General features: G+C 53.8%; 1 protein-coding gene across 1 annotated transcript; it reads left to right on the top strand.

Annotated features, from left to right (window-relative positions):
* Positions 1-341: 341 nt before the first annotated feature.
* Positions 342-19,169, top strand: CASP9 (caspase 9). The gene is made up of 9 exons (XM_042951354.1): positions 342-542; positions 3,318-3,711; positions 5,777-5,811; positions 6,773-6,949; positions 7,384-7,473; positions 8,646-8,793; positions 15,135-15,314; positions 15,923-16,032; positions 18,060-19,169. The coding sequence occupies exons 1-9, from the start codon at positions 411-413 to the stop codon at positions 18,147-18,149; spliced, it is 1,356 nt and encodes a 451-aa protein (XP_042807288.1). The 5' UTR covers positions 342-410; the 3' UTR covers positions 18,150-19,169.
* The last annotated feature ends 4,685 nt before the right edge of the window (positions 19,170-23,854 follow it).

Below are 23,854 nucleotides of genomic sequence, written 5' to 3'. Positions count from 1 at the left end.
TGAGATCACGACCTGAGCCAAATTCAGACGCTTAACCACATTTAACCGACTGAACTACCCAGGGGCCGCCGCCGCCCCCTACCCCCGAACCCCCACCCTCCGAGTTTCTGTAAAAGCGGAAAGAGGCTACCTTTTGGTTAGGGCTGGCTGCCTGGACTAGGGGCGCGCCCTGGGGGCGGTGCCCGTTGCGGGGTGTGTCTTGGGGGGCGGTGCGGGGCGCGGAGGCGGAGTCGCAAGGCGGAAGTGGTGCCGTGGGTGGCCTGGGGCGGGCCCGGGGGGCGAGGGGCGATGCAGGGGCGGAGCGCGTCGCGGCGGCCGGTGCCGGGGCGGGTCCTGGGCGGCGGGCGGGGCGCCGCGGCCGAGGCCCGGAAGCGGACCGAGGCCGCCCGGGTCCCAGCCGTCGGGCCGCCATGGACGAGGCTGACCGGCGGCTCCTGCGGCGGTGCCGGGTGCGGCTGGTCGGCGAGCTGCAGGTGGCCTCGCTCTGGGACGCTCTGCTGACCCGCCAGCTCTTCACGCCCGCGATGATCGAGGACATCCAGGTGCGCCCCGCTTCCAGCGCCGCCCGCAGACTTCACGTCCCGGCTGGGGTCAGCGAGGCCGCGCCGAGAGGGTTGCTGAAGGCACAGCATGTCTTAAAGGCCGAGCGCCCGCCTTCCCCTCCCCGCCTGTGCCCCCGGTACCCATCCCCTTTGGGGAATCATCATGTGGGAACCCCCTTTTCCCTCACGGCGTTGAGCGCACTAGATCGCCCAGCCGAACCGTGCAATACCCAACACCTCTTCCAGGGCTTGCTAGAGCGATTCCACGCCCAGCACCACCAGCGTGCACCGTTGGCTGCTGGAGCCCTGTGCTTCTGGCCGGGATGGAGGCCTGTGTCTTACCTGCTGGCATGAAGGTTCAGGGCGCCCAGCTGGGGTGTCACACTGCCTGGTTCTGTGTCCCTGGCTAAGTCGTTGATCCACTGTGAGCCTCAGTTTTCTGGGCTGTGAAATGGGACAACAGTAGTATTGTGAGAGCTACGTGAGGTAGTGGGTGTGGAACACAATTGCGTCAGGCCCAGAGTGAGGGCTTAGCTGGCTGTGCCCCATCCAGGAGCTTGGCCTGACCTAGTGAGGAAGTCTTTAATAGGATACGTGTCGTATGAAAAATTAGCAGCGAATATTAGTGTTAGAAGAAGTCTCATGAGAATCTGCTGTGTGACCTGAACTGAATAGTGGAAATGGTTTGAGACCATTTCCTTGCCTTCAGATACATTCACAGGGGTTGCAAATTCAGATGCCCACAGAGGCCCAAGAGATGGGCACCGCGGTGGGTGGCCCCCCCGCTCCAGCTCAGTCTGGCCATTCCAGAATGCTGGCTCCGTGTTTCCAGATCTCTCACGTTACGTAAAAAGAAGTTGCAAGTCCCGATTTTGATGTCAGATTCCCTGATTCTAGATGTTAGCAACAGATTCAGGTTTTCGAAGTACTGTCACATGAACGAGAGGCTGCCATTTGCCACCCCTGGTTTGGCTGAGCCACATGGATCTGGGTCCTCATCTTGGTTTTGGTACATATTAGTCGCGATGCCTTGCTGAGACTCAGTTTCCCTCATCTGTAAAGTGAGGAGAATTGTAATTTAACCCCGTAAGGTTACTGAGGGGGGGACTAGATGAAATGATGCATTTAACACGGGGTCTGTCTTACTGTGAGTGTTCCGGAAATGCTGAAAGGCATGTAGCTGTTTTGGTAGTGAGGATTATCTTTGCAGTGACATTACAGATCTGTGGTGTTCAACTTAGCAGCCATTAGCCACACGAGGCTATTTAAGTGTAAGTCTGAAATAATTCATGTTAAATAAAATAGAACACTTACAGGGCACCTGGGTGGCTAAGTCAGTTAGGCATCCATCTTCAGCTCAGGTCATGAGCTCGCAGTTTGTGAGTTCGAGCCCCGCTTCGGGCTCTGTGCTGACAGCTTGGAGCCTGCTTCAGATTCTGTGTCGCCCTGTCTCTCTCTGCTCCTCCCCCACTCACATTCTGTCTCTCTCTCTCAAAAATAAATATTAAAAAACATTGAAAAAAATAGCAAATTCAGTTCCCCAGCTGTAGGACCCAAGTACTCAGGAGCCACATGGGACTCATGCGTTTGGACAGAGCAGATGAAGGACATTTCTATCATCACAGGAAGTTCCCTTGGACAGTGCTGCTCTAGGATATTTGAGGAGAGGGTGATGTCTTACCCCTGTGAGGAACTTGGCCAGAGTGGGTCTCAAAGGACAGCGAGCTGACGAATAGCTTCTTCCTCCTTTTCCCTGTGTTGGTGACCAGCCCCACCATCCCGACACCCGTAAACCTCAACCTTTTCTGCATCGTCACGGTCCGCCCAATTGATGCCCAAATCCCGTGCATTCTCCTTCCTTATTAAAAAAAGTTTTTTTTTAATGTTTATTTATTTCTGAGAGAGAGAGGGAGAATGGGGGAGGGGCAGAGAGCGAGGGAGACACAGAATCCGAAGCAGGCTCCAGGCTCCGAGCTGTCAGCACAGAGCCCGACGCGGGGCTCGAACCCACGAACCGCGAGATCATGACCTGAGCTGAAGTCGGACGCTCAACCGACTGAGCCACCCAGGCGCGCCTCTCCTTCCGTACTTTTCTGGTCTGTCCACTTATTTCTCTCCATTCCTGCTACACTGTCTTTGCCACCACCCGACCTGGCTGTGGCTCACCCCCTTCCACCGTCTACCCTGCCTCCAGGATGATTTTTCTCAGAGGCAGCTCTGACTCTGTCACTCGTAAAGGTCCTCAGCGGCTTCTCCCGGCTGTTTCGGCACACCGCACAGAGGCCTCCCCCTCGCTGCTGTTTCCCACTCCAGCTTACGTTTCGTTTCTCTGAATCCGCGATTCACTTCCTAACGTTCCCTGGGGTCTCCGTGAAGACATCCCCTCCTGGAGGACTCCCTGGCTTCCCAAGGCTAAGTTGGATGGCCCTGGACCCTCCTGCTGGCACTTCTCTCCTTGGTGTGCCACTGTTGATGTGTCTGTTTGCATTCCGCGCCCAGATGTCTGCTTCTTGAGGACTGAGAATGTTCGCTGCTGTATTTTCACCACTTAGCACAGCGCTGGGCTCATGGGAGATGCCTCCAAAATGCGGAATGAATAGATAAGCAAAGGCTGGCCGGTGGCAAACACTCCGTGTAACTGCAGGCTCAGTTTTTGCCCACGTGCCTGACTGGTCAGACTTATACCAGATGGGAAGTGTTGGGGGCCGGGGGGGACATGGTGAGAGTCCCAGGAAATCGTGTGGCTAATAGTGCCGTGTCTTTTTTTCCAAACAGCATGCGGGCTCAGGGTCTCGGAGCGATCAGGTCAGGCAGCTTGTCATAGATCTAGAGACCCGAGGGAGTCAGGCCCTTCCTTTGTTCATCTCCTGCTTAGAGGACACAGGCCAGGATGCGCTGGCTTCATTGCTGAGAATGGGTCGGCAAGCAGAAAAGCAGAATCCACAGGCCGTCAGACCCCTGGACCTCATGCCTGTGGTGGTTGGACCAATGGGCCTCAAACCAGAGGAGCTCAGAAGGAGGCAGTATCCTTTAAAGCCGACTCCGGAAAAACTCACTCCAGTGGTGTTGGGGCCCGAGGAGCTGTGGCCAGCCAAGCTGCGGCCAGAGGTTCTCAGACCAGAGGTGCCTAGGCCAGTGGACATTGGTTCTGGACCATTCAGTGATATCTGTGAGTACCAAGACCACGGTCGGTATGCAGTTGGAATTCTATAAGCCTGCTACCCCTTTCTCCCTCTCTTCCTTCTTCTGGGACTACAATAAAGCATAGATTGTTTCTTTTCATGATAACCCATCATTCATGTAGGCTTTCTTCACTCTTTTTTGTTCTTTTCTCTTTGCTCTCTGAGTGGGTAATTTCAAATGAGTTGTCTTCTACTTCACAGATTCTTTCTTGTGCGTGATCGAATCTGATGTTGATGCTGTCTGTTGCATTCCTTTCAATTCATTCAGTGCATCCTTCAGCTCCCGTATTTCTATTTGGTTCTTTTTGTGTGGTTTCTATCTTTTAAACTTCTTGTTTTGGTCATGTATTGTTTTCCTGCTTTTGTTACGTTGGCTTTCTGTGTACTCTTCTAGCTTACTGAGCTTCCTTGAAACAGTGATTTTGAATTGTCAGGCACATTGCAGATTACTGTTTCTTTGGGGTCAGTTACTGGGAAATTAATGTGCTCCTTTGGTGGGGTCCTGTTTCCTTGATTTCTCGTGTTTCTTGAAGTCATGTGTTGGCTTTGCATTTGAAGGAGGAGCCAACTCCTTGCTGACTAACCTCTTCAGTGCGTCCGATCTCGGATTTTTTTTTTGCACCAGCAGTGTTTTGGAACTTCTCTGCTGGATTCCCAGAGTTCGACAAAGGTGGTCTCAGTTATGGATGATGTCAAAATTGGTGTTGTTTGTTGGGGAAGGCAGTAGAAAACTCTTATTCTGCCATTTTGTTGATGTCCCTCTCTCACTTTGTGGATGGATAGTACTGATTTGGGGAATGAATGCATTTTTCAGTCGTGGATGATAGTTATATTTTTGGGGTGCAGTGAGATTTTGGAAATGAGCAATAGTTTCAGATTTAAGGCTGTGAACTGTAGGATTCTTCAGGAAGATAAAACCATTTCCTTTTTGTTTGTTTGTTTAACCAAAGTTTATGTTGTGAGAGAGAGTGCGTGCAGGGAAGGGGCAGAGAGAAAGGGAGAGAGAGAGGATCCCAAGCAGGCTCTGCACTGTCAGCACAGAGCCTGACGTGGGGCTTGAACTCACAAACTGTGAGATCATGACCCGAGCTGAAACCAAGAGTCGGACGCTTAACTGACTGAGCCACCCAGGTTCCCCTAGAACCGTTTCTAATTAAAAATGGGATGTGAATGCTCTTCTGGCATGGCTTTGAAACTCATAAGAGGACAGTTCCCCGTAAGGGGTCCAGGCCCTCTGTGAACAATGAATGGCACCATATTGTTGGATCATGAGAATAGATTCCAGTGCAACTCAACTCAGCATTGCAGCTCTGCGATAACCACCCAGTTCTCTTTGTTTAAGAAAGAAAAGAAGTCCTAACTACCATAGAGGCTGGGGGTCATTGGACTTCTTGCTAATTGAAATGAAAACTCCTTTGACACCGAAGGAAACATTGCCACCGTTACTCGTTTAATCATTCTGCCAATCTTTCCCGAGGACTTTCTGGGTGCTGGGCTCCATGGATTCCACCGACAGGAAGTGTCCACTGTCCTGGAGCTTCCCTCATGCCTTTCTGGTTTAGAATTTCGTATAGATGGAATCACACCACATACACTCTTCTGGCTTCTTTTCCCTGGCCTAATGTTTCGTGGCTGTCCGTGGCAATGCACGTGTCAGTACCTGCTTTCTTTTCAGTCTGTGGAGTGTTGCCTTGCATGGCTTTTATCATAAATTGCTTATCTGTCGACTTGTTGATGAACATTTTGGGTTGTTTCTAATTCTGGGCATGAAGAATAAGGCTTCAGTGATCCTCCACGGCTGGCTCTTTTTATGCCCCATTGCGCTCCTTTCTCTTGGGCATATACCCGGAAATGGAATTGCTGGTCAGAGGGTAGGTGTGTGTTTAACGTCATTGGAAATTTCTAAGCAGTTCTGCAAGGTGGCTGTGCCCCTAGACTCCCACCAGCAGTGCCGGAGGCTTCCCGAGTTCTCGCCCTTCTGTTTTCAAAGTCCCTTGCCCTGCTCCTGCTGGGCCAGACATTCACGTTTTCTCTCCTTTTCTCTCTCTCCAGGTGCTCAGGAAATTTCGAAGCGAAATGCTGATTTGGTGAGTCTTTATGTGATTTGGGGCCAGCTATGTTGGCCTTGGGCTCCTCTGCTCTGCACTTCCCAGACCCTTCCCTCTGCCGGTGGGTCAGGAGCCCCAGCTGGAGAGAGGGCCCCAGGCCCCCCCCGTAGCTCCCTGGCCCTGGCACAGCTCTTCCTGGAGCAGGCTGTCCAACCCTACCGGCTCTTTGCTCCTCTGTGAAGTCAGGGGGTCAGACCTCACGTGAGGCGGGCCTCACAACTGGCCGTGGGACTGAGTCACTCCCTCTTGTTGACAGCATTTGTTGGCTTGACCCCTGCGTGCCAGTCCTGGGCTTCATGCCGGGATACCTGGGAGCGGACCCCTTGTGTTTCTAGCCCTTGTGGAGCCATCAGCCTAGCAGAGGCTGCTTGCACAAAGAAATATCTAAATCTGAATCTAAATCTAAATTTGAGTCTGAGTCTAAGCCTAAGTCTAAATCTAAATCTTAAGTACTGTGACAAAAAGAACAGGCTGCGATGAGGGAGGATTCCAAGGGAGAAGGGGAGTCTGGCCGGGAAATGGCATCCATACTCTGAGGGTGGATCTGGGCACAAGTCTGTCGACAGAGCGCTACCCCCGCCCCCCCATGGTTCTCAGGTGCTCCTCGGACGGGACAATCTGTCCGGTCCTTTGGGGGCAAACGGCTCTGGGGGTTGAGTTTCCCAGCTGAGTGCTGCCGTGGGAACTGGTCTTCTCTCCCGAGCTGGCTGTTTGCGTGTCGTACCGTTCGTGCTCACGCCCATCTGGTTTGCCGTCCGTTTGCTTCTGCCCCGGAATGCCGGGTGTAGGCCTGCTGCTACTCGGTCAGAGAGAGGGCAGACCCCACTTTCTGTCCCACGTCTCCAGACCGTCCACCGCATGAGTGCAAACCTGGGGCTCGCCTTCGCTCCTGGGGAGTGCAGCGAGACCCCGGTTGACGTGGGTCCCTGTGCTTGGGCAGGCGTATGTCCTGAACGCGGACCCCTGTGGCCACTGCCTCATCATCAACAACATGAACTTCTGCCTCGAGTCGAGGCTCCAGACCCGTACCGGCTCCAATATCGACTGTGAGAAGTTGCAGCGACGTTTCTCCCTGCTGCATTTCGTGGTGGAGGTGAAGCACGACCAGACGGCCAAGGTCCGGTCACTGCCTGTGGTCAGGGACGGGGGGTGGGCTGGGACAAGGGTCCTGGGAGAGACCCGAAAGCAAGCGACTCCCCGACACCCGCCCTTAGGACTGTAGCCCCGGGAGAGGCAGCATGGCTCAGTGGGTACCAGTTCGAGCTGCAGGCTCAGAGAGACCTGGGTTGTGGACTCCTGCTCCCTGCCGCGTGACTCCGGAGTTTTAGTCTCCTTGTCTAGACAGCAGGCACGGTACTCACCTCCTAGGGGCATCGTGAACAGCACCCAAGCATGGCACCTTGTCCCCAGGAACGGTGGCTACTGTGGCTGTTAGGACTGTCCTTACTGCAGTATTGGCCCTGGGAGCAGGGAAAGTGCTCTGCCCGGGAGGGCCCAGGATGGCGACCTGATCTGTCAATGGCCTGGCTCATCTGTGACCTTGTCTTGTAGCAAATGGTCCAGGTGTTGGTGGAGCTGGCGCGGCGGGACCACGGTGCTCTGGACTGCTGCGTGGTGGTCATCCTCTCTCACGGCTGTCAGGTACGAGCTGCCCGGAGACGCTGTGCTGAGAGGCCATGAAGGAGCCCCGTCCCTTCCTGTGTCCAAGACACCCTGGGCTTTGTGGGCAGAGCCGTGGGGCCCTGTCTATCTCCTGTTGTTTTCCTGGGAGCCATCCGGCCCTCTGAGGAAATGGATGCCCCTCCTGGGAGAAGCAGGGAGGAGACGAATTCTGCTCACAGAGCTCCTAGCCTGGATTTTGTTCAGAGCCGGGCACTGCACACAGGGGCTCGCAGCTCCTGCCTCCGTCTTGCATTGTCCCAGGCCCTTTGCTGTGGGCTGGGTGTCAGGACACTGGGACCGCCTCTGGGCTTGGCCGCTAATGTGCTGGGTCATCGTCGTGGCCCAGCACCTCCCGCTTCCTGGGGCTCAACTTCCTCATCTTTACAGCTGAGCGTTGGCACAGGTCAGAAGCTCCAAGCGGGAGGCCTGTCGTCCCCTGTGGGGGTTTCACAGTGTTTTCCAAACTGGCAACTGTCGCACAAAAATCAGGATTTCCAGCTTCTCTTGAAAAACCACAGTGGTCGGGCCTTACTAGGCCACATCCTCACAGAGCAAAACTCTGGCCTACAGCTGGGCAGGGACTGCCCCTTTTCATTCGTGGTGTGACCCCTGGACCGGCAGCATAGGCCTCACCAGGAAATCATGGGAAATTCAGACTCTCAGGCCTTGCCACAGACCTTTTCACAGAGAGCCTGTGCGTTGACAAGGTCCCGTCCACATAAAGTTTGAGAAGAACTGGCCTAGAGCAGTAGCTCTCAATGCTTACCTGCATCAGAAGCTCCTGAAAGACCACATTGCTGGTCCCCACCACCAGGGTTCCTGATTTAGATCTAGGGGGGAGCCCAGGAATCAGCAGGTCTTACAGGTTCCCAAGTGATGCTGATGCCTCTGGTCCAGGGACCACACTTTGAGAACCACTGATCTAGAAGAAGCTGGCTGGCACTCTCCCATTAGGCTGTTTTAGCCATGGGAGTCTGAGACCCTTCGAATAGATGCTGACCAGGGCCCTTCCAGAACGAACCTCTGTCTAAATCAGCCTTGTGCCCCTGGCTGGGGCCTTCTAAATGCTTGACCCCCATAAAGCCTCTGGACAGTGGTTGGATTCCTCCTCCAACTTCTTGGTTTTGTAACCAGGATTCTTGGTCTTCTAGGCCAGCCACCGCCAGTTCCCAGGGGCTGTTTATGGCACAGATGGCTGTCCTGTGTCCATCGAGAAAATTGTGAACATCTTCAATGGATCCGGCTGCCCCAGCTTGGGAGGGAAGCCCAAGCTCTTCTTTATCCAGGCCTGTGGTGGCGGTAAGCAGGTCCTCAGTCTCCCTGCAGGTGACTCTAGTGGGGAAGGAGCCGCCCCCCTGCCTCCTCCTCCGTCCAGCCCCTCCTGATGCCCAAGGGGGTGTGTCCAGGCAGTCAGAGGGTCCCAGACATGGTCCCTTTGTCCACACTGCAGTATCTCCCTCCGGTTAGAGTAGGCCCCAGCTGTGTCCAGCCTGTAGAGGTTAGAGCCTCTACCGTGTCACCGTGCGGTAGCCTCAGGGCCTCATTCAGCTCTGGCAGCTTCAACTCCAGAGACTCAGTAGTAACAAAGCAGGGGACAGAGAAAAAAAAAAAGCCCTTTCATTTTCCTTATCATTCTCCCGACCTCCCTCAGCTAGACCCTCTTTCCACTGGCCCAGAGGAAGGGAGGCCGGAGCTAAACCAATTATTAGAATTGCCAAAGGCCCAAGTACTGGAGATGTCAGTAATTTTTAAGGATCGTTTGGATCCTTTGCGATTTTGCCATATGCCCCGACTTTAAACCTAAGTCCGACGTCACCATTACCTGGTTTTCTTATAAAGTGAAAAAAAAAAAAAAAAAAAAAAAAGGAAGGAAGAGAGAACATTGTGTGTCCTGAATGATGGGACATGATGGCAGAGGTGGGGGACACTGGGCATCCTGTCCCAGGGCGTTCCCTTGGCCCAGGGCTCTTCAAGGGCAAGGATGTCTGAAAGACACGCCAGTTCCTTGTCCCCCAGCCCCCTCTGCGTTGTTGTTCCACGGAGCTATCCAGCCGGCCCAAAGGGGGCGCCATTCACACCAGCGACCTGTTCCTGTAGCATAACCTTCTGAACACGTCCATCTGTCCCCTACTGTTCCACGTTGGCAGGGGTGATGTGAGGGGATGTGGCTCGTCTAGGTGAGCAGGCTCTGGTCACGTGATTCATCTGATACGTGTGTACTGAGAATCTGCTGTATACACCAGGCTGTGTGTTCGGTGTTCGAGGTACAAGCCACACAGGGTCTCTGTCCCCTGGAATTTATAATGTGACTGGAACTGTATCAAGTCACTGTCGTGACCCATGCCCGTAACTCGGCCATGGGTGACTGAGAACCCCAGGTTCGATCTTGGTGGCTACTTCGTTCCTGCACAAACACAGGCCAGCTAATCTCTAGAAGTCTTGGCAAGTAGGGATAATCACAGGACCCACGTCCTAGCGTCCCCGTGAAATATTTAGTGCACGAGTTGGTGCATGTGCGGCACTGAACGCAGTGCCTGGCTCATTTGCATCACTGCAAACCTGGACTCTCCCCCTCCCCTAACCCCAGAGCACCCCATGTCACCTAAGAGCCCCCTGAGCCCAGCACGGTTACCTGAGAGTTCTGGTAATGGGAAGGTGGAAAGGCTGCCGCTCTCGGAGTTGTAGAAATCCTAGCTCGTCGTTGTTTTACGACCCAGAATGTGTCGCCCAGTGATGTTGTTCACTCTGAAGCAAGTGGTCCTTTCCTGTGTGAATAGAATAAAAGATGAAACAGGCAAGGGAACTGTGGACGAAGGGCGAGCTGGGACACCTGCTTTCTGGAAAGTCACGGTTAGCTGGTCTTCCGGCTCAGTGCCCCCTCATTGCCCATTCTCGGCAGCACGGAGGGTCTTTCCCGTGTCACTCTCTGGACTCCTCAGCAGGCCCACAAGGTCCGCGGGGATCTGGCCCGGGCCACTTTTCATCCCCCAGCCTGGCACGCCGTGTCCCGCCCCAGCGCCGTTCAGCCCTCCCAGGCTCTGGCTTGCTCCTCAGCCCTCCCTGTGCCATCCCTCTGCCTGCCCTCCTGGCCTACTCTTTAAAAAAAAAATTTTTTTTTTAATGTTTGTTTATTTTTGAGAGAGACAGAGCGTGAGTGGGGGCAGGGCAGGGAGAGAGGGAGACGCAGCATCCGAAGCCGGCTCCAGGCTCCGAGCTGTCAGCACAGAGCCCGAGGCCGGGCTCGAACTCACGAACTGAGAGATCGTGACCTGAGCTGAAGTCAGACGCTTATGAGTCACCCAGGTGCCCCTCTTTTTTTTTTTTTTTTTTTTTTTTTGTTTAAGGATTTTACTTTTAAATAATCTCTGTGCCCAATGTGGGGCTCGAACTCACAACCCTGAGATCAAGAGGCCTGTGCCCCACCAACTGAGCTGGCCAGGCACCCCTCCTGGCCTACTCTTAATCATCCATTCTTCTAGTTACAGCTTATTGTCTCTGTGTCCGGGAAGTCTTCCCTATACACCCCCTCCCTTGCACAGAGTCAGGGTTAGTCTCTGTGCTCACGCAGCCCCTGTCCTTCCCTTGTCACAGCGCTTTCTCCTTGTATTGAGATGGCCTCATCCCCTGGTCGGCTGTTCGAGGCCAAGGCCAGGCCCCTCTGGTCCCCCCAGACCTGCCACTAAGCTCACAGGATGGTTGCATCTTATGTGCCTCCTAATTATTCGATTTGAAACAGAACCATATAAAAATCACATAAGCAAAATTTTAAATAATGGAGACTCCCTCCACCACAAAACACCCACCTTAGTGGGAGGAGCAAGATTTCAAAGCTGCAATGCAGTGATCACGATTCTGCCTTTGGAATTCTGGGCCCTGCTCAGCCCCCGGCCCGCTATTGACCTTGTGGGTAACGCTGTGGCCACACGGGGGCGGCACGGTGCTGAGAACAGAAATGCTGCCGGGTCTGCAGTCTGCACCCGTGTTCTGCAGGGTGGCCTCTTGTTTACGGCCATCTGAACGTCTGCCCTGGGTTTCGGTGACTCTTGTGTTGCTTTGGTAACATCCACTGTCGTTACAACTTACAACAGTTTTCAAATCCTTTGACGTGTCGTGCCCCCCACCGGTAAGAGGTAGGGGTGCCTACCCTGGAGCAGAGATCCCTGCCTCCAAGTGAGTAGCGCGGGTGTGGAATGTCAGTGAGTAGATAGCGCGATTCGGCATCTAGCGTGATGCGCTTGGCCGAAGCTGAGCGGCCTCTGTTAGCCCGAGCTGTTCATTTTGGGGCAACCCCTCTTTAGACTTCTAGAAATCACTCCGAGAAGGCAGAAGGAGGAACAGCGTGCTGCCGTGGTGGTTGTGGGTTTTATATGCTGATAAATCCTGCTGTGTGTTCATTCTTCTGGGGAAGTCAGTCTGCCTTACGGAGGGGTTTGGATTCGCGAGTCTGTCTGAGAACAAACCGTGTGTGAGACAGATAACCCCGGGGGCGAGGCTTTCGCATCAGGTTTGTCTGTCGCATGAGGAGGACGCGGGAATGGAGATTTCCTGTCTCTCCCAGATTCCCCTTTCGGAGCCCACCGTGTCTTCTCCGGCTTCCCCGGGTCGTCCCTCTGCCCACCTCTGCCTGCTTCCCCAGGTCGTCCCTCTGCCCACCTCTGCCTGCTTAAGCCAGGCTTCCCCCACAGCAGTGCCCCAGCCTTTCCTGCCACCCACATCTCACGTCCCTGCCCCTGTTCCACTGCAAGTCACTTCCAGACACCCGGGCAGAATCCCAACCCCTGAAGGTTAGCTGTGAGAACAAAAACAGATTACCAAGTTCCCGAGTCAGGTGTATGGAGTGAGAGGCCCATAGATGTTGGGGCTATCATTATGGGGTTGCCAGAATCATCCTTGCCCTGTCTCTGCCCCCTGCCGAGGGAGCCGACTGAGCCAGCCGGGTGCCCCTACAAAGCCTTCTTTAAAATCACGGTTTGTGGGGCGCCTGGGTGGCTTAGTTGGTTAAGCGTCCGCCTCTTGAGTCTGGCTCAGGTCATGATCTCGCGGTTCATGAGTTCGAACCCCGCGCTTGGGATTCTCTGTCTCCCTTTCTCTCTGCCTCTTTCTCTCTCTCTCAAAAATAAATAAACGTTTTTTAAAAATTAAAAAAATAAAATCATGGTTTGTGACACACACACACACACACACACACACGCACAGACTACCCCTGGGGTACAGAGCACCCACACAGAAACCGAAGAAGACACAAAAGAAGAAGACGGGGTCCTGCTTTCTGGGGAGCTGAATGCCCAAACAGAAACATCTATGCCCTCAATTTACATTGAGACTTAGGTTTAAAAAACTGACATCGAACTCGTCTCTTTGCTTTTTGGGGGTGGACAGGGATAGAGTTGAGGAAACAGTCCGTCATACAACAGTGTTCCCTCCCTTTCAGACAACCGAGCGGAGAAAAAATTGCCATTCTTGGCTTCTGTCTTACGAATGCCAAGTAAGGTGGATCTTGTGAGCAATTCGACCTTGTGCAATCCTGCCTCGGCTGCTGGAAAGCACAAAGCCAAACGCACGGGCCACCTCTAGCAAGCACGCGGGACCTTACAACGTGCATTTCTAGATCCCAAATGTACTCTTCTTCTGCCCTTGAAGTTTTACGTCTTCTCTATTTTATTCTGCTCTTATCATTTGCGCCTACTAAGCTATCTTCTTTTAGGGAATCAAAGAAGGCATCAAATCATAGGTCGTGAGATTTTGGCCATGTTTATACCTTCTGACCCAGTAGTTCCCTAAGGAAATAATTCAAGTGAAGTCAAAACGCTCTACATAAAACAGGGCGCCTGGGTGGCTCAGTCGGTTAAGCATCCAACTTGGGTTCAGGTCATGATCTCGCGGTCCGTGGGTTCGAGTCCCGCATCGGGCTCTGTGCTCACAGCTCAGAGCCTGGAGCTTGCTTCCGATGCTGTGTCTCCCTCTCTCTCTGCCCCTCCCCTGCTTGCACTCTTCTCTCTCTCTCTGTCTCAAAACTAAACGTTAAAATAATAATAATAATGATAAAAATCCTCTATGTAAAGACACCTGTGGCCACATGAGCCAAAAGCTGGATATCATCAAAATAGCCAACATTAAGGAAATGGATCAGTGAGGGCGTATCACTGAAACAGACCATGATAAAGCCATTTGAACTAGCTGTGATGGGGACTGTGGAGATGTGAAGAAATGCTCCCGGGACAATGTGCCCATGGGCCACAACCCAAAGGTTAAGAGGCAGAAATGGGGGTAGCTGTGTCAGGCTTGCAAGATCCTGGATGATTTCCTTAGCTGTATTTTCTGTCTTTTCCATTTTAAAATCCTAATTCCCCCCCCCCCACAGCAGCAGACCTGGAAACCAGGGGTCAGGGCAGGACTCGGGCCACGCACGGCTCCCATCACAGAGCCATCGGGATGGCGACATGGCAGGAGGTTCTCCGGGGACAAGCTCCCCGGAGGGAGAGCTCCCTGCAGGGTGCAGTGTGCTACTCCAGATAGAAAGCAGCTAAAAGGAGCTTCTGTAAAAGCAGAGGGCAGAGTGGCCCGGAGGGTTCCTTAGGGAAGGGTTTCTGGAGTCCTTCCGGGGGCTCAGGCAACCCCCGCTTTCAAGGCTGAATAAAGCGAATTGTTTTTTTAATGACGTGAGGTCGACCACTGTAGCCATTTTCAAGTGTATACAATTCAGCGGCTGGGAGTACGTTCACAAGTGTGCAACGATCACCATTCCCTGATTCCAGAACTTTCTCGTCGCCCCAGACTGAAACCTCATACCCCTCAGGGCTCACTCCCCCTTCCTGCCTCCTCTCAATCCCGGGCAACCGCTCACCTGCTTTCTTCTCCACGGATTTGCCCCTTCTGGGTCTTTCACGTGAACGGAGCCAGATACGTGGCTTCTCGAATCTGGTTCTTTGGCTCAGCGTGTTTTTCGTGTCTACCCACATGGCCCTAGGTATCAGCACTTTATCCCTCTTTAAGCCTGGGTGAAATTCCACTGGCTGTCTGTGCCACCTGCTGTGTATCCGTTCATCTGTCAGCGGACACTTGGGGTGTCCCCACCTGTTGCCTGTTGTGAATGATGCTGCTGTGAACTTCGCTGTGCCAGGATTTGTTTGAACTTCTGTTTTTAGTTCTCTTGGGTGTGTACCTCTTAAGTTGCTTTTACAGCTTTTGTTTTTAGTAGTTATTTATTTTTGAGAGACAGAGAGACAGGGAGTGAGTGGGAGAGGGGCAGAAAGAGGGAGACACGATCTGAAGCGGGCTCCAGGCTCCGAGCTGTCAGCACAGAGCCCGACGCGGGGCTCGAACCCACAAACCATGAGATCATGACCTGAGCCGCAGTCGGACACAACTGACTGAGCCACCCAGGCGCCCCTTGTTTCTACAGCTTTAGAAAAGAAATCTCTGCACCCCCGTCCCAATTTCTGCCTAATGGGTGTGCAAAACTTTTGTCACAGTAAAAAGTAAAGCTTCGGTTTCTGTTTCTCGCTCAGCGCTGGAACCCTGGCTCCGGAGGGAATCAGGCAGTCTCGGGCTGGGGCGGGCCGGGTGTCGCCAAGAAGCAAGGAGCAGGGGCTCTGGTCGGTGTTTCAGTGACGAGTGCTGTCCGTTTTTGCTTCCTGCAGAGCGGAAAGACCATGGGGTTGAGGTGGCCTCCACGTCCCCTGAAGACAGGACCCCTGGCAGTGACTCCGAGCCAGACGCTGTCCCGTTCCAGGAAGGCCCAGTCACCTTTGACCAGCCGGACGCCGTGTCTAGCTTGCCCACACCCAGTGACATCTTTGTGTCCTACTCCACCTTCCCAGGTGAGCACATCAGGTGTCCTCCCAGCCGGCGGGTCCCCCTGTCAGCCCTAGAAGCAGCGGTGTTGTTAAGGAGCGACCTGGGGGTGACTTGGCCCTGAGTCTTGCCATCTGCGGGACCCCGAGCAAGTCACTTCGCCTCTCTGAGCCTCAGCTAGGATGCAGAATTCAAGGAGGCCTGTGCTCTTGGGTTTGTGTGCCTCACTTGCCTCACCCGTGTCCTGGCCCCGCCTCAGGATTCTCATCTTTAAAATGGGAAGAGCAGTCCTACGTCAGGGGTCGTCGCGGGGATTAGCAAGGTGGCTAGCACATCCCCGAGCGCAGTGCCTGGCACGTAGCAGGCGTGACGGGCATTAGTGTCCTTCCTTTCTTAGCCCTTGGGTGAGTCACTTGACTTCTCGGAGCCTCGGTTCCCTTGCTGGGAAGGCGGGAACCAGAACCAAAGTCCCAAGGCGGTGGTGGCCTCACGACCACGCAAGAAGGTCGTGAACAGGACGGGGCGCAGAGATGTGTGGATGTGTGAATGGGTCCAAGTCCACAGGTGGCCCCAGTCGGGGTGTGGGGGGCTCTTAGCGGCTCTCCGATAAAGTTCCGCCTCTCTGCTTCTGAAGGTTTTGTTTCCTGGAGGGACACCAAGAGCGGCTCCTGGTACGTGGAGACCTTGGATGGTGTTTTCGAGCAGTGGGCTCGCTCTGAGGACCTGCAGACCCTCCTGCTCAGGGTGAGCGTTGCCGTCCTCTGGGAGAGAGAGGGGAGGCTTCTGGGAGGGGCAGCGTGTCCTCCTCAGGTGGGGCGGGCGGGGCCCCAGGCCCAAACCGGAGGTTGGCTTGCTGTGAGGGCTGGTGTTGCCGTTACTGTAACCGTGACAGTGACACTTGCCCATTACTTGGAGGGCTGCCTCCCCTGGCTCCTCTGAGGTCCCAGGCTGATACTGGGACCCCCGCTGGCAGAGGCAGCCCTCCGTGCCAAGGCAGCTTAGTGGCCAGAGCTGAGTGGCGTTCCTGAGGGCGGGTCGTGAGGCATGCCCCACTGTGTAGTCTTCTCGTCTTTTACATTTCTTTAAACATATTTTCATTTTTGAGAGTGAGAGAGACAGAGCATGAGTGGGGGAGGGGCAGGGAGAGAGGGAGACCCAGAATCGGAAGCAGGCTCCAGGCTCCAAGCTGTCGGCGCAGAGCCCGACGCGGGGCTCGAACTCACAAACTCCAAGATCACGACCTGAGCCGAAGTCAGACGCTTAACCGACTGAGCCACCCGGGCGCCCCTTTGTCTTTTAGTCTTGACCCTCAAGTATATCCCCTTGTCTTGGGGGTCCCCCGGGGGAGAGCGGGAAGGATGGTCTGATAGGGCCCCAGACTCACTCAGTGAAATCCCGCTCAGAGCACACATGGGCCTCTCCTGCTTGCTCAGGTGTTCTGTGTCATGAGAAGGATCTAGAAGGTCTGGGACCCCGCCTTCCTCCTGGGGAGGCTCTGGCTCTGTGCTTTGCTGAGCAGAGCAGCGGAGAAAGAAAAAGCAAGTACAAGGTCACCACCTGGTACAACTCCAGGGGGCGCCATGACTCTGGGCAGGTGACCTTGGGAGCAGCAGGGGGGCCTTGCCGGTTGGGGGTGGGAGTCCATCAGGGCCAAGCAGTGCACTTGACTCTTGGGCCTGATCTCTTCTCTCAACTTCTCTTTAAGGAAACCTTTCAATTTGATTTGAGCCTTGTGAAGTTTTGAATTTTCTCATTTCTCATTTTGAGTTTTGTAAACTCATAGTGGAGATGCTTTTCTCTGTTAAACACTCTCCCTCCCAGCTCAAGGAGGCTGCAGGTAGAGCTGTTTATTTTTGTTTTTTAAAAATGTTTATTTATTTTTGAGAGAGAGAGCAGGAGAGAGAGTGCAAGCAGGGGAGGGGCAGAGAGAGAGCGGGACAGAGGAGCTGAAGCAGGTTCTGCACTGACAGAAGACAGCCCGACGCGGGGCTGGAACTCGGGAACCGTGAGATCATGAGCCAAAATTGGACGCTCAACCGACTGAGCCCCCCAGGCGCCCCCTAGAGCTGGTTTTTAAAGTAGGTTTTAAGGTTTTATTTATATATTTTTGTATGTATGTATTTATCGAAGTGTAGTTGACATATGTAGTCATGTTACATTAGTTTCGGGTAGCGATTTGACAATTCTGTTCTTTGTGCTATGCTCACTACAATAAGTCTAGTCGCCATCTGTCGCCATACAAAGTTATTACGATAGTCTAGACTATTTTCCCTCCCTATGCTGCACTTTTCATCGCCCCGACGTGTTTCGTAAATGGAAGTTTATTCCCCTTACTCCCCTTCACCTATTTCGCCCATCCCCCACCCCCGTCCCCTGCAGCATTATTTACAACAGCCAAGATACAGAAGCAAGCTAAGTGTTCACTGACGGATGTGTGGATAAAGGAGATGTGATGTCTATATACGGTGGAATATTACTCAGCTGTAAACAAGAATGGGATCTTGCCGTTTGCGACAACATGGACGCAGCCAGAGAGGATTAGGCAAAGTGAAATAAGTCAGACAGAGAAAGACAAATACCGTATGCTTTCACTCATGTGTGGAATCTAAAAAAACAAAACAAACGAACAAACAGAAACAGACTCCCAAACCCAGAGGACAAGCCAGAGCTGTTACAGGGCTGGTTCAGTGGACATCCCCCTTCCTCCTTCTCTGGAACCCTTCCTTCCATCGAGAGAGCTCACGGACTCCCCTGTGCTCCTGTTTTCACAGGTCGCTAATGCTGTTTCGCAGAAAGGGATTTACAAGCAGATTCCTGGTTGTTTCAATTTCCTCCGGAAAAAACTTTACTTTAAAATGTAATGAGGCCGGGGGCCCTGCACCCTTTGCCCCAAAACCTTCCCGCTCCAGGCCCAGCGGCAGTGGAGGTCCGGTCTTTGCTACGACGACAGCTGTCACTCTTCGAAGGGGTTTGTGGCCTGTCGTGGGTCTGCTCTTTCCCCACCAGCGGCAGACAGGCTCTTAGCAGCTTCCAAATTGGAGACGGATGACTGGCGACACAGGAAGCGGAGCAGAAGAAAATCAAGGACACCCAGGACTCTTACCAGTGGCCTGTTCTCCGGCTAGTGGCTGTGGCCTATGACCCCTGTGTTTTCTGTAGAGTAAGGCTTTTTAACCTCAGTCTGATTGACATTTGGGGCCAGATGTTGGGGGGGGGGGGGCGCGTCCCGTGCACGGTGGGACGTTTAGCAGCATCCCTGGCCTCTACCCTCTAGGTGCCAGGAGCACCTCCCCCTGCGTCGTGACAACCCAAAATGTCTCCAGACATTGCCAGATGTCCCCTGGTGGGACACCCCGTGAGAACCACTGATCTACAAGAAACTTTGGTTACAAACAAATCATCTCTCTTAGATCAGCAAGTTTGGGGCTACTAGTCTGAAAAGCTGGAGTCTGCAAATCCTCAATGAGGTTTTAAAAGTGATCAATGTTTCTTATATTCTAGTATTAAAAAAATCTTAGGGGCATATGGACACTTTTTCCCCCTTATTTCCCCCCTCATTTTGCTCCAACTCTTTGTTTTTCCTTATAAAGGGGATTTTTGCTTTTCTGGGAACATTTCCCCGTCTCTTACTTTATGTGAACCCCACCCCATCCCAGGGAAGGATGACAGGTCTGGGAGCCGTGTCCTCAGGGAAGTTAGGTCACTGAGTCAAGGGGAGCATAGATACGGCCCCACCCCTGAGGTCTTGTATGCGATCCTGACCCTGGCCAATTTGGAGCTTTTAGGGCCTTGGACTGGAGGATTGTTTGCTAAGACTCACCAAGATGTGATTCACGCAGTTGTCACTTGGTTATTATTCCCCCCCCCCCCCCCCCCCCCCCCCGCCTGTGACCTTTCCAAGTGTGAAATAGTCCCGGGGGCTTCTGGCGGTTAGTTATGTGTGGTCACCTGCGGGATGGTACAAGGAAACAATCCAATTAACCCGACAGAGCCAAGCAGCGCTTGGCCCTCTGCCTGCAGAGCCAAGCAGCGCTTGGCCCTCTGCCTGCTCCCTGCTTCCAGGCTCTGTACTCGCCCCTCATGCGAATCAGGTGGTCCTTGCCTGAGGCGCCCGAATCGTGTTCAGGACAAAAAGATGTTATCACAGCTTTTCACTGAAAAGATGTTATCACAGCTTTTCACTGACCTGGCGGGGACTTCCTATAAAGGGGTGGGGGTGGGGGGGGTCTTAGCCCGGAGTTCTGTTTGGACTTCCAAGCAGCGGGCCTGTGAACTCCTGAAAATCATACGCCGAATGTGTAGAGGGACAGGTGCTAAGATTTCATTTGTCTCTCAAAGGGATTGAGAGCCTCAAAAGTTTAACAACTAGCGCTGTTTGCAAGGCCACCCCCATGGCGTGTTTTCAGAGGCTGGGTAGCAGTGTCTATGAAACATTTTACTGCCCCATCTCCATCGTCCAGTGACGCTGCTGGGGCCAGCTCTCCAGCACAGATACGCAGACCAGTGTGCAAGAATGTGTGTCCCAGGATGTTCGCTGCAGCGGTGGGAGAGAGAATAGGGAGCGGGTGAAAGTGTCACTCCTTCTATTCATAATATGGAATATTATTTAGCTGTCCAAAAGAATGGCCCGGATGTATGTACTGACACGTAAACTGTGACACAGTGCCGAGTGAAAAACACCCAGTTGCAGAACAGTAGGAAGCATAAAATGCTATTTTCGGTTAGAAGCCATGGTATATGAGTGTACCCATATGGGCGTGTGATGTGTGCACATAAATAAAGTCCAGAAGGCCATACACCGTGCTGTTAACAATGATTACCTCTGCAAGGTGGAACCGGAGAAGTAAAATGAGGGGGACTTCGCTTTTTGACTCGATACGCTCCTAGATTCTTCTAATATTTTTACAAGGAGTATATGTATTGCCTTCTAAAGTAAAACTAAAAATCGTGGGTACGAAGACGCACGTGTTGTCGCCATTCAGCGAACATTTGTTGAAAGGATGAATGCCCTTGGCCACCTGTCTCCTGCCACCTCCCTGCTCGCGCTTTTCGTTGGCAGCCTCCTGACTTCGGCTCGTCACCTGTCTGGGTTTGCGTGGGCAGGTGTCCCCAAGCGCAACGTGGGGCTCCAAGCCGCACATGCACGGCCCCCCTCCCCCCTGGGGCTGGGACCACTGCGAGGCTGCCCCCGCCTTTCTGCAGCTGCTGGGGGGGCCTCCACCCGGGGACAGCTGGCTGCTGGGCTCTGCCAGTCCTGGAGCCCGTTAGCATATGTGCCTGTCCTGGCTGCTGTCCCACAAGCCCAGGGCCTCTGCCCAGCTGCCTCACGAGGCTGGCCTTCCCCGTTGATCCCCTCCGACATCTGGCCACGCTTTCGGCCGTGGCCTGCTCTGTTGTGCCTGTGTCTGCGCCTGGGAACGGCCAATGCTGGGGCAAAAAGGACAATTGTCCCCGGCAGTTGGGTCCCCGAGGTGCTGCCCGGACCATCTGCACGGTGACTCGCACAGCAGCCGGGACCGGAAAGGGTCCTAGGATCTGGCTGGGCAAAGGCCCTGAGCAACCTTGCAGCCAGCCAGCCTGGGGCCAGGCTCCTTTGAGATGCTGGTGGCTCCTTAGAACCTCAACTCCAGTTCCCCTCTGCCCAGACGGAATCGTGGCCTTTCCCCGGGGGAGCAAACAGTAAACTGTGGATTAATGGGCACTCGCTTCTTGATTTTACACAGTTCTCCAGCAAACATTTCTGGAACCTCCGGTGCCTGTGACCACCTGATGGCGAAGAGAGGCAGGGGGACAGACAAATGAACAAGGGGCTGGCGCGTATTAATGAGACGTGGAGGCAGCCACCTGCTTATTTTCACGGTGCCCGTCTGACAGTGTAGTTTTCCTCCCGTGACCACATGCTCATGGCTGTGGTTTCATACTTGATTTTAAATTTTTAATGTTTATTATTGAAAGAGAGAGAGCATGAGCAGGAGAGGGGCAGAGGGAGAGGGAGACACAGAATCCGAAGCGGGCTCCAGGCTCCGAGCGGTCAGCACAGGGCCCGACGCGGGGCTCGAACCCACAAACTGCAAGATCGTGATCTGAGCTGAAGTCAGACACTCCACCGACGGAGCCACCCAGATGCCCCCATACTTGATTTTAAAACAAGACTGTTGGTTTGACTCAGTTCTCTGCAGATTACATATAAAATAATGAAATCACATGCCCGCTTTCTCTTGTTTTGGGGCTCTGTGGCAAACCACATGCAACTCCCACTTGTTCTGGCTCCTGGTCTGGTTCAAGTCCATTTTACAGAAGGGTAAGTTGAGGCAGTGGCAATGCCAGGAGGTGGGTAAAAAACACCCACAATCAGCATAGAGTCCTCCTGTTTCCTCCCAGCATCCATCACTGGACACCATGCCTCCTCCTCCCTCCCCCCGGGCCCCCCCTCCCTCTCCAAGCGCCCCCAGGCCCCTCCTTCCTCCCCCAGGCCCCCCAGGCCCCTCCTCCCTCCCCCAGGCCCCCCCAGGTCCCTCTTCCCTCCCCCAAACCCCTCCATGCTCCTCTTCCCTCCCCCAGGCCCCCCACCCAGGTCCCTCTTCCCTCCCCTAGACCCCTTCAAGCTCCTCCTCCCTCCCCCAGGGCCCCCCAGGCCCCTCCTCCCTCCCCCAGGCCCCCCCCAGGTCCCTCTTCCCTCCCCCAGGCCCCCCCCAGGTCCTTCTTCCCTCCCCTAGACCCCTTCAAGCTCCTCTTCCCTCCCCCAGGGTCCCCCAGGCCCCTCCTCCCTCCCCCAGGCCCCCCAGGTCCCTCTTCCCTCCCCTAGACCCCTTCAAGCTCCTCTTCCCTCCCCCAGGGTCCCCCAGGCCCCTCCTCCCTCCCCCAGGCCCCCCCCAGGTCCCTCTTACAAGCGAGCCTCTCTTGTGATGTCTCCCTTTTACGGCAGCTTACACCTGTTGCTGATTGTGTCCATGGGTTCGCCCCAGACTGGTGCCAGGTGGCCAGGTGTTTTTTTTAAAATAATTTTTATGGTTTTTATTATAAACAAACGTGGGCCATCGTTTAAAAAATAGGAATTGAGCTGGTGTGGAAGCTTATGAGGTACTGGGTTTGAGCTCACCAGGAGGAAGCTCTCAGGACACATTCACACTAACAGAGGGACCCACTCAGTCCTGTTTGCCTGGACTATCCCAGTCTAAAGAGAAAATCCTGAACTCTCTCAGTCCAGGGCAAGCTGCAGGACAAGGAGGTGGGGGGGGGGGACCCTTTAGAGGGACTGATTTCCAATCATCAAGGCTGTGGAGGTCTCAAATGATCAGGTTTGGGGCTTTACAGATAAATCTGTTTGTAGCATTGGATGGTAGGGCCTACATACAGCAAAAAGCAAAAATGAGATAAAATACGTAACTAATCCTAAGGAACCTGCCCTTGCAGTCTCCGCAGCACAGAGCCCGACAAGGGGCTCGATCTCATGACCCGTGAGATCACGCTCCGAGCTGAAACCAGGAGTTAGACCCTTAACTCACTGAGCCACCCAGGTGCCCCTAATGAACCTACTCTTTTTTTTTTTTCTAATGTTCATTTATTTTGGGGAGCGAGCAGCAGAGAGAGAGGGAAACACAGAATCCGAAGCAGACTCCAGGCTCTGAGCTGTCAGCACAGAGCCCAATGCGGGGCTCGAACTCATGAACCGTGAGATCATGACCTGAGCCGAAGTCCAACGCTTAACTGACTGAGCCACCCAGGCGCCCCTAATGAACCTACTCTTAATGCCTGAAGAGCATCCTTTGTTTTCAAGCTCCCTGGACAGGGCCACCCTCTGCGTGCCTTTCGCTCACACAAATTGTGGGGTCCCAAGGAGGGGGACCCAGCAGGGGTTCCCAGGGGGCTCCTGCCCAGCTCTCAGGAGAAAAGAGTGGATTCTCAGGCCCTAAGTGGGCATTGCTCTTGTGGGGCCAGGTGAGCAGGACAGGGCCCATGAGGCCCGGGGCGTGTCTGGTTCTCACTGAATTAATCCAGTCGATGTAGCTGGAGATCCATGTGAAGATGGAGGGCTTGTGGTTGAGTAATTGCGGGTGAGGGCAGACCCGAAGCTGACCGCGGTGCGCACTTCCCCCTGGCCATTAGTCCCCTGGCAGGGTCCTGCTGAGGAAGGTCACAGTTCGTCAGGAGGAACCTGGGAGCTTCTGTGGGGCCACGGAGGGCAGGGGGTGCCCATTAGAGCCCCGCGTTTTACATGTCTGCAGTGAATTCATGTTGTTCCATCCTGGCTCGTCCTGTTCTCTGACGCCAGCCTTTGTGGTCACAGCTCAAGATGACACCAGAGTACCAAGAGCCAACATTTATTCCTTCTCTGTGCCTGGAATGCAGCTAAGCACTTCATATGCCTTCTGTCACTTAATTGTCACAAAAACCTGCCACACATGACAAGGTGTTAGTACTATTGTAATTCTGCACTTGAACTTGATTAAGCTTTTTTTTTTTTAGAAAAAAAATTTTAATGTTTATTTATTTTTGAGAGAGAGAGCATGAGTGACGGAGGGGCAGAGAGAGAGAGAGAGAGAGAGAGAGACAGGCTCCAGGCTCT

The sequence above is a fragment of the Panthera leo genome, chromosome C1 (assembly GCF_018350215.1).
Source record: "Panthera leo isolate Ple1 chromosome C1, P.leo_Ple1_pat1.1, whole genome shotgun sequence".
In the NCBI taxonomy this organism is placed as follows: Eukaryota; Metazoa; Chordata; class Mammalia; order Carnivora; family Felidae; genus Panthera; species Panthera leo.
Note: the sequence above shows the minus strand (reverse complement) of the source record. Positions and strands in the feature narration are given on the sequence as shown.